We start from the raw sequence: 10,611 nt of genomic DNA on the forward strand, positions 1-10,611 counted from the left end.
TGAGAATAATTTTTTAATTTATTTTAATAGGATTCATATTTAAATTTATGATATAAACCATGTAAAAAAATATTAAATGTTCAATTAATTATTTATCTAAATGTATCATTACATCACAATGAGATAGTTCTCATGCAAGGGAATTTATGCAAGGGAATTTTGACAATGGAATTTGAGTTGCACGTACTAAGATTGTCTGACCCATATATTTGTCCACTAAAACGTATATAGGGTAATTTTTTTTTAACAGCCAGAAAAGGATATAATATTAGAAATGCTACCAAACCTGCCCACAACAGAATGCAGTATATAACAGAAACTGATACCTACAGAATATGTTACGACCGGCACCTTCAAAAAGTAACAATAAGAACCCACATCGTAAATCCCATCAAACCCAATGTAGGCAAAACAGAATTACAGCATATATAAATGAGTGCAGAACCAAATCACCAAAAGAGAACCCGAATAAAAGTCTTCAAGACAGATTCCTTAAGCAAAGCAGCGGCTCCATAGTCCATTCAAAAAGGGAGACATTAATCCAGCTAGCTCCAGGATCTAAAGGGTAAGTCACGTCTCTCATAATATCTGGATTGAACTAAGTTGTAATTCTTGAATAAAATTATTTGCTTATATCTCTTTCTCAAAAGAGACATACCCTAGGTTGAAAAATTAGAACAGAATACTAGTTATATTTTTGTATTGCTTATCTAAACAATCCCACCCAAATTAGAGTATAAAAATTAAACATTACTCCTCCTATAAATATGAATCGATATCATCTATTTTTTGGTACAGTTTTCCTTCCATTGTTTTTCAGAAATATCATCTATTTTAAAAGTGTTATAGGAATCCCAATGTTAATTTATTTTAATATGTGATAATTGATACTCAAAAAGGAAAAGGAAAAAGATGATTTGTCTGAATGAGAAATTATTTTATACTTTCTTTTTCTTCTTTTAAACTTATTCATCTTTGAGACCTCCTATTTCCTATCCACTTATTAATTAATGTGCTCAATCAACAAAGTTTAATACAATAGATAGTTAAATTCTTTATGCATACTTATAAAAGTAAATTTCAGGGATCGTGCGTACATAAAAGATTTTAGATTTTGTTAGATGAAAAAACCCATTTTGATAAACTTCATATCTCAAGAATTAATCTGGCTGTTATAAGAATATCTTGCTTTTAGGAACAAAAAAAATAAGTGATAAAAATAATTGGTTATCTTATAGTAAATGAAGAAATGAAAAAAAAATAAAAATGAAAGGACAATAGTTATGAATAATTTTATAATGGATAGCTCGGAAGACTAGGTAGTCGGTCGTCTTCAAAGGTCAAGGGTCAAATTTCAAGCACCGCATTCATATTTCAAATCATACCTTATTAGTGGTTTTTTTTATTAGTTCTCTTAAAGCAATTGGCTTTAATTAATCAGCATTTAACACAGGAGAAATGTGCAATTTAGTAATTTCGTAACGTCATTGTTTGTTGTCTCAATTGATTATACGTTTCAATTGTATCAATTATTAAATAAGTAAATAAGTAATCATGTCTGAAAATTTAATCGACTCCAGAATCGAATTCATTACTATACAACTTTTTGTGTTGGGAACGAAAAATACATTTATTTAATTTTGAAACGCTCTTTATCTTCTCTTCCTCCTCATAGGCCTTGCTATGAGCTCACTCACGCATTGAAGAAGGCAACGGTCCTCGCAGCTCAAATCTGCAAATTAGGGCTTTTTTTTTTCCCCAACGGTGGGTTTTACTTTTCTATGAAATTTTAAGTTTTGGGGTTTTCTATCAATCAGATTCCTAATCCAATTTCATAAATTATCCCTTTCATTTTGTTTAATCTCTCATGGGTTTTCCTTTTCTTGCTCGAAAGTTGGCAACTTTAATAAATTCCAGATATAGAAATTGTGCTATTAGATGCAAGCAAATTTGTGTTCTCATCTCAGTAGCCAAGGCAATTTTTTTTTTCTCATTTTTTCTGAAAGAATGATGGGACCCCACTTGCATCATCGTCAGCTTCGTTCTAGCTATTACTTTTCATTTTGGGAATACTTGAAAACAGTTTTAAGTAGGAAAATCATGTCTAAATAAGCATTGTGTAGTTTTCATGTTGTGTCCCTTCACTCTTCTCTGTGATTGCCAAATTCCCTTGTTTATTCTCTCTGACTTTCTCTTTGAGTTTTATGGATTTTGACACATTTGTTGGGCTGAAATTCTGCTTGCAGGGTTCAGTTTATTGAAGTTTTACAATTTCGTGGTTCTGAAACTATTAGATGGGAAATTGTTTGCGTTAGGTGAGAATATTTGGATTCTTCAAATTAGAATCTTTATAGTTATTCTCATTAGAACTTGAAAGCCTAAAGCTTTCCTGCTAAACGTTATGTTAAACAGATGGCATACTCTTCCACTGTAGGTTATGATTTTGAATGTCTGTAACATTTTTTTTCTCCCCTGGTACAGTTTATGAGGATAATAGTGTAAGGAATCCCTGCTGTTGCAACCTGAATTGATGGTCTTTTTCTATGGCTTTTCTTTTTGGCAGAACTAAGTTATTTGCTTGCAACATCTAGAACCTATACTTTTACATCTTCATTTTGCCTTCCTGGACTGCATTGTAAGTAATCATTAGCAGATAGATTGTAAAAGAATATAAAAAAACTTGAAATGGAGAAATATACTAGGAAGATATCTAGATTATTGTTAGCACCCTCAATTGTAGTAAGATATCTAGATTTCTAACATTCCCTTTCATTTAAGAGCCCATTGGACTTTAAGTGTGGGCAATTCTTATACTGATGATATTCAACATTATGTAGAAGAATGGAGGTGACGAGGTTTGAACTTTTGTCCATTTGGTTATAAAGGCTCTAATACTATGCCAAAAATTGTTTGTCCTTAGAGCTTAAGCTATTAGGTAGAAGCCTATGAATGATTTTGTATTTCTAAAACGATCTATGGTTTATTGATACTGGAATATCATCAATCATTTCTATTTTGCAGTAATGTACTAATTGCTCTAATCTTGGTCTATTCAGTTGTGTTTACTAATAGCTTATCCTTAGAATTCTGGCTTGTTTCTTTCCCTTTTTCCCGCTCTTCTCTATCTTTTGCTTTTCTTGAATTTCATGTTTTTAATGGTACTGAAGGGCTCGTCTTTAACTTCATGATATCTAGGAATGCATTTTTTCCTTCTTTATCCCTATCCATGTGAAAAACCCACAAAGGCAATAAAACAAACCTTGTGGCACCTCAATGCTTCTAAAACAATTTTGTAATGTATCAGTTCATGTCTATCATTAATAATTCAATTGACTGGGAAGTTTCATGTTTCCAATGTTTGCAGGCTCAAGCAGATGATGATTCTGATCATACTGTGGAGTTTGCTCAAGCACGACACGTGGCGGTCAACGTCCAATAAAACTGTGACACGTGACAGTCAAGGTAATTAATTAACAGTCAACATCCAATTTCGGGGTTGGGAACTTAAATAACGGATTGCAAAAAAATTGGGGGATTAAATTCGTGAATTAAATTATAGGGGGACCAAAATCGAACTCTGAGAAAAATAGGAGGACCAAATTTGCAATTTAGCCTTTTATAAACTTAAGCAAATGGGCCCTGAATCCCTAGGCATTACAGGTTTGAAATGGTTGTGTCACTGTGGAGAAGTCACACTGCTTCATCAGCATTGAACTTGTTCGCCAGTACTTTTTGCCGTTTTTCTTCTGGTACATTCATTTATCCTCTCATTTTTAGCAATTAAAACATTTAAATTGAGTTTCACAGTATTTTTATAGCAGATGGAGAAAGATGGTAAAAATATTGGAAATTGTGAATGAAATACAATATACCTTGCCATTGGTCATTGCATGATTATGCTTGGTATGTCACTCTTGAAACTGAGGCAACCTCTTTCACTTTCAGGTTGTGTGGCAGAAGCAATCATATCCACAACCACCATCTCTCCCTGTTCTCCGTATGCTTCATCCTCTCCCAAACCCAAACACCCACAACACTTGATCTCCCTTCTTCCCAGAGACCCTTCTCAACGCCAACCTCTCCAACAAGTCCACTCTCACATCATCACATCTGGCCTCTTCTACAACCCTTTTCACAACACCCTCACTTGTTTACTCCTCTTCAACAACGTCATCCGTTGTTACTCTTTTGGTCCTTATCCCCATGAAGCTCTTCACTTCTTCACATACACCCAACACTGCCACATTTTCTTGACATACCCTTCCCTGGACACCTTCTCTTTTGCCTTCCTCTGCCATGCTTCTGCCAATCCAAATTACACCCACTTTGGGACTCAGCTCCACGCCCTCATTTTCAAGGTTGGTTTTCAGTTTCAAGTCTATGTGCAAACTCGGCTGTTGCAAATGTACTCTAGTTCGGGCCTTTTAGTTGAAGCAGCGCAAGTGTTCTACGAAATGCAGCACAGAAACTTAGTTAGTTGGAATGTTTTTATTACTGGTTTGATTAAATTGGGTGAGGTTGAACTTGCTTGTTCCGTGTTTAATCAGATGCCTGCTCGGAGTGTAGTGTCATGGACTCTTGTTATTGATGGATACACACGAAGGAATCAGCCCATCAAAGCTTTAACTTTGTTTAGGAAAATGATTGAAGTTGATGGTATAGAACCTACGGAAGTTACTCTTTTGACCATTTTTCCAGCTATTGCAAATATCGGGTGCATTAAGATATGCCAATCAGTTCATGGTTATGTAGAGAAAAGAGGCTTCAATGCCTTTGATGTACGCATTACAAATGCATTACTTGATTTGTATGCCAAGTGTGGATGCATAGCTAGTGTGAGTAGATTCTTTCAGGAGATACCTGACCAGAGGAGGAATTTGGTATCATGGACTTCAACTATCTCTGGTTTTGCAATGAATGGGATGGGGAGGGAAGCTCTAGAGAGTTTTGAAAGCATGGAGAAGGCTGGGCTGAGGCCGAACCATGTGACATTCCTCGGTGTTTTGAGTGCCTGTAGTCATGGCGGGCTGGTTGAGGAGGGGATCAATTTCTTTGTTAAAATGGTAAAGGATTGGTGCCTTGTACCAGACATCAAGCACTATGGTTGTGTGATAGATATGCTGGGGAGGGCTGGGAGGTTAGAAGAAGCTGAAAAGATTGCTTTACAGGTACCTCATGAGGTTGCCAATGCTGTGATGTGGAGGACACTGCTGGGTGCTTGTAATGTTCATAACAATGTTGAAATTGGTCAGAGGGTGACCAATAAAATACTGGAGATGGAGAGAGGACACGGTGGAGATTATGTTCTTATGTCCAATATTCTGGTTGGTGTTGGGAGATTTAAGGACGCAGAGAAGTTAAGGGAGATGATAGATAAGAGAATTGCCTTTAAACTTCCTGGCTACAGTTTTGTCTAGATGATATATATGTGCACGCCTGAAAACAGATAGTTCAAGTGCATGTTCATGGCACCCATGAGAGACATTGGCTCTGATAATGGAGCTCCACAAAAGAAGATTGTGTAGTCCCTCAAAAGGAAGGATTGCATCAAACACTTTGCCAGCGTCAGAGAGAAAGTCAAAGTGGGTGTAAACGGCTATGAGCTTGGTGGCCAAGAAGAGCAAACTATGCGCAGTGGTGAAAACCAACTGAGAGTGAAGTTAGAGAGCTTGTTGGAGAGTGAGGCAATATTGAAAAAAAGTGTTGAAGGAGTCATTAAGTTCATCATTATGGGTGACTAAGAATGGTTGCATGTGGATGTGGGTGGTTGAACGAGAGATGATAAAAATGGGTTGGAATCGTTAAAAGAGTTTGCAGAAGCGCTCAAGGGCTGCATTGAGCATTAATGAAGCTTTTATTTCTCTCAGTCGTAGTGCCAGAGATCAAATACTTTCAAGGCCAGGTTTCATGGGAATCGGAAGATGTAGGTGCATATTGGGGTGCTTTCTGGCCCAACTGCAGGGCTTAATAAATATCCTTAAGAAGGTCCAATCCAAACTTGCTGGTGTCATGAAATAGCTGAAGCAGAATGGAAAGGATGAGATTTTTTTTTAAAACTTTTGGAAGGCGGAAAGGATGAGATTATGTATAATAAATTTAGAACAATTTGGAAATGCACCGATAGTGTAATACTGTCATTACTTATAAATGTATGAACGATAAATTTGTTGAGTTTAATAATAATTACCTTAAAAGTTATGTTAAATTAATTTATTGGTTGAAATTTTTAAACCGATATCATCACTTTACATTTGGCTGCTGTAGATTCTACTGTATTTTTGTTTTTTTTCACTGGTTGGCCGTGTGTTTGTCTAAGTTATTCTGTTAGTGGGCTTTTCATATTCAAAACATTATTATGTTCTCATATTTGTCCTTTTGCTGGTAGATCTGTAATTTGTAGAAAGTTGAATTTTGCATCATAAAGGACATATTTTGTATTCTGATTTATAATTCCGTTATTCATTGATATGGAAAATATTTTTAAAAAAGTGATTTTTTTACATTAGAAAATATTTTTTTATTGAAATAAATTATCATATATATATATATATATATATATATATATATATATATATATATATATGCATTGGGGGATGCAAATGCGATGTTTTGGGGAGAATTGTCACCTTAAAAAATATTGATTTATTTTTTTAATTTTTTATAACATCGACAATGAAAAAAATTAAAAATATTTTTTAAATATGAAAATGCATAAATGATAAGTCTAATTTACAGAGGCTTATATATTAATTTTAAATTTTTTTTATCATGACATTATAGATTTTTGTAAAAGATGTTTTTGGTTCCTAAACATTTTGTAAAGTTTACTTGTAGTTCCTAAACAAATTTGTTAAGGTATTTGATTCTTATATAATTTTCTTTTGTTGTGATCAAGTAACACTGATTATTATAACCAAGTCAAGTTGCCAATAAGTTCACCAATGTCCACGGGATTCAGGCTATTATGGAAAAAGTTTCATTCTTGATGAAGAAGCTGAGACAAATAAGTATTGGACACTTTTTTAGGCGTGGCCTTAGCATTGTTTCATTGGGATTCACGTTTTAACCTTGTTAGAAATAAAAGTATCTACATGTGACATATCTAGAAAGGGAGAAACTGTGTTATCAAACTTACATGTTATATATGTTAAACCTTGAATGATGACGTCACTGACCCCATGATAGATAGACATGCCCTGGGATATTATTTTCAATCATCAACGTCAATACTCGAGCTGCCCTGTGATATTATTTTCAATCATCACGTGCAAGTTCATATCCAAGTGGAGATGATAATTTATTTGATCTAAGTTCTTTCATATTGTATATGATATTATGGAATCTTTGCATAAACAATTTTTTTTATTGTTTACTTAAACTCCTTTAAATAATTTATAACTAAGTTTAGTAAGTTTAATAGTGAAATTTACAAGTAAAGTTTATTGTTAAGTTTTTTTTAGGGGAAATGCAAGAGTGTGGAAAGGACATTGGTAAAGATGCATATTAACTGGAGGGGAAGGACATGATGGTGGGATGAGATATAAGAGAGGGTGGTGGATCCAGCCAAGAGTGCTCTGGCAAACATCTTAATCGGTACCCATTGAAGTTTCCTTTGCTTTGTCTCTTTATCATTCTTTATTATTACTCAACACAACACAACCCACAACCCCTTTGTGTTGTGGTGTTGTTTCTCTGCATGCCCAACAAGTGTCTCCACATGGTTCACGTTGAAATCTTCTTCTCCACCTCCCTTCGTTACTTACCTCTCTCCAACAACTGTCATAATCTTCTGCACCACCAGTATCCATCTATCTAGCTTTTACCGCTTTAATTAAAAGGGAAATAAATAAGGTTGTTGGGTGTAAATTTGAGATAGTTGTTGCACCACAAAAATGAAATCTTCTTCTCCACCTCCGTTCGTTACTTCCTTCAACATTCCGCAAAAAGTTACCTCTATTTTGACCTTTGTCTTCATACTTTACATACCTTTGTAACTGTGTTCCATTTTTATTTAGACTTTCCAGTTTACATTCTGCTAATTTTTATATCTAATTTGTTGCATTCTTTTATTATTATTTTCACCATCATCCTCCATTTCTGACTTCTTAACTATGTTCTTATTGCTCCTAGAGTCCTAGGCACTGATTATTTACATAAACCGTGACTTATCATGAATTTATTTAATTATGGGTTCTTTTTCATTTTTGAGTATTATATGTGTAGTATAAATTATTTTTTGGTTCTTTTTTTAAATGACAAAAAGACTTTGTCCCTAGTTCTACTTCTTGACCATGTTCTTTCCTTGCTGTATTTGAGCTTTTATACGTAGATAATGTTATTCCTTCCCCCCGCTAAATAGAGATTACACAACTCCTAGAATGACAATGGACTGACAAGTTGCACTTGCAAGTCCTAGTTCATACACAGTTAAGAGGATTTTGTGCTTGGAAATTCTAGTTGATCCATACCCCAACGTAAGTTCTTATATATTGATTCCATTTTAATAAAGACAAATCAATTACTTCATGATACAGCTGAAAATTTTCTTTTCTCTTTGTTGCAACAGTTCCATTTTGTTTTGTTGGAAGGTTTCTGAGACCTAGAGACAATTCTCTTAGAAGCTTCTAGAGGTTGTCGTGTGTATATTAGAGGAAAGGTTCAATGAAAAATCCAGACAAGGTAATGAAGGCCTTGATATGACTTTCTAGGTCTAATATTAAAAAGTGTGAAATAAATATGATGCTTATTTTTATTGATCTATATATTATTCTTGTGTAATGTCTAAGATTATTATCCTTTCAATCGTAAAGGAAGAAAAAATTAAGAGGAAGACCAGGCAGCATCCCAATGAGCAATCCCACATTTTGATTGAGGTTGATTTACTTGCTAATATTGTTGACATAAGGCTTTGGCAAGCTCAAGAAATTATAGAATTGCTCAAACCTACGGTAAGTTCCTTCACACCATGTCTTAATATTCTGTCCTGTGGGTTATGTTGTGTGAATTGACTGCTATTGAGGGTTACTTTCATCTCTGGTCAGTATTATTAAGTTTGTGATCCCTAAAAGTGTATACATATTTAAAAGCTTGAAACTTCCCTAGGAAATAAATGTAAACAAACGACTTATGTGGCATATTTAAAAGTTATTATTTTTTATACAATAAGAAGCAAATATGGCATACATATGATGTGATGTGATGTGCGCACACAAGTGCGACCCATTTGACTCAGTGATATTCAAGGCATCGATTACGAAGGGAACATGTCCTGTAAATCCTATCGTGCGAGAACTGTAACACACACATACACATAGTCTCGATATATTGTAGGCATTAATCAGATATTCGTGTCAAAAGTTATAGCCGTTTAAATTTGTTAGTGCTTATGTGTCAAATTTTCGTGTGTCTTGATATACAGACACAATCTTGATATATTATAGGCATCAATCGGACATCTGTGTCCAAAGTTATAATCGTTTGAATTTGTTAACGTTTCCGTGTTAAATTTTCGTGTGTTGATATATTATGTGGCACAATCAAACATTCTACTCAAAAGTTATGACAATTTTCAGCGTCTCGAAGTATTATAGGCTGCAATTAAGTATCCCAATAAAAAGTTATGACCATTTGAATTTATCCGGAACTTCCGTGTTCAATTTTAGGCTTCTCGGTATATTATGAATCTCAATTGGACACCTGAGTCAAAAGTTATGACAATTTGAATTTACTTAGAGTTTCTGAGTTCAATTTCGAGTGTCTTGATATATTATGAGCATCAATCAGACATCCGAGTCAAAAGTTATGACCATCTAAATTTGCTCGGAGTTTATGTGTTCAATTTCTAGCATCATAATATATTATGAGCCTTAATAGGACATCCGAATCAAACATTATGGTCATTTGAATTTGTGAGGGGTTTCCTTGTTCAATTTCAAGCGTTTCAATATATTATGAGTCACAATTGGATATTCGTGTTAAAAGTTATAATCATTTGAATTTGCCTGTAGCTTCCGTGTTCAATTTCTCGTGTCTCAATATATTATGGGTCTCAATCGGACATTCGAGTCAAAAGATATGGTAATTTGAATTTGCCTGAAACTTCTGTGTTCGATTTCAAGCGTCTCAATATATTGTAGGCTTCAATTGGACATTTGAGTGAAAAGTAATGGCAATGTGAATTTACCCAGAATTTCTATGTTTAATTTCAAGTGTCTGGATATATTGTGGGCCTCAATCGGACATCCAAGTAAAAAGTTGTAGCTTTCTGATCTGCCCGAAACTTTATTTTTTAATTTTGAGCGTCTCGATATATTATTGAACTTAGTCGGACATCCAAGTCAAAAGGTATGATAGTTTGAATTTGCTAGGAGATTTTTTGTTTGTCGTAACCTACCCTATGACAGGGGTATGAAGGTGAAGAAAAAGAAGCGTCTTCTTAAAAAGAAAACGCATGAAAGTCGCAACCAACGTTTATTTGAGAAATATGTTAGAAAAAAATGAAAGAAAAAGGTCTGCGAATATTGATAATAAGGATTCGGGAGTTGTTTACGTATATGGGAAGTTATTAGTACCCTACACGCCCGCCACAAGGGGTAACAACCTTTAATCGAG

The 10,611-nt window shown here is 34.5% G+C and overlaps 1 protein-coding gene and 1 long non-coding RNA gene across 4 annotated transcripts; both read left to right on the forward strand.

Annotated features, from left to right (window-relative positions):
- Positions 1–1,560: 1,560 nt before the first annotated feature.
- LOC114388240 (pentatricopeptide repeat-containing protein At1g09220, mitochondrial-like) lies at positions 1,561–6,209 on the forward strand. 3 transcript variants are annotated; one of them, XM_028348630.1, is made up of 5 exons: positions 1,562–1,764; positions 2,247–2,315; positions 3,365–3,462; positions 3,661–3,749; positions 3,946–6,209. In XM_028348630.1, exons 4-5 carry the CDS (start codon positions 3,668–3,670, stop codon positions 5,415–5,417), a joined length of 1,554 nt encoding a protein of 517 aa, XP_028204431.1. In that variant the 5' UTR covers positions 1,562–1,764; positions 2,247–2,315; positions 3,365–3,462; positions 3,661–3,667; the 3' UTR covers positions 5,418–6,209. The 3 variants fall into 3 exon arrangements, with proteins under 3 accessions (XP_028204429.1, XP_028204430.1, XP_028204431.1); XM_028348628.1 differs by lacking the exon at positions 3,661–3,749 and having other exon boundaries at positions 1,561–1,764; XM_028348629.1 differs by lacking the exons at positions 2,247–2,315; positions 3,661–3,749 and having other exon boundaries at positions 1,561–1,764.
- Positions 6,210–7,449: 1,240 nt separating this feature from the next.
- On the forward strand, positions 7,450–9,888 carry LOC114387464. The gene is made up of 3 exons (XR_003661320.1): positions 7,450–8,474; positions 8,567–8,679; positions 8,811–9,888. It is a non-coding gene; the product is annotated as an uncharacterized LOC114387464 (long non-coding RNA).
- The last annotated feature ends 723 nt before the right edge of the window (positions 9,889–10,611 follow it).

This window comes from Glycine soja, chromosome 15 (assembly GCF_004193775.1).
Source record: "Glycine soja cultivar W05 chromosome 15, ASM419377v2, whole genome shotgun sequence".
NCBI classification, from domain to species: Eukaryota; Viridiplantae; Streptophyta; class Magnoliopsida; order Fabales; family Fabaceae; genus Glycine; species Glycine soja.

Excerpts from the sequence above, each read along its gene's own strand:
- LOC114388240 (XM_028348628.1), top strand. The coding sequence starts at position 3,375 with ATGATGATTCTGATCATACTGTGGAGTTTGCTCAAGCACGACACGTGG. Across the intron at positions 3,463-3,945 it reads TGTGACACGTGACAGTCAAG|GTTGTGTGGCAGAAGCAATC; the intron begins GTAATTAATTAA and ends TTTCACTTTCAG.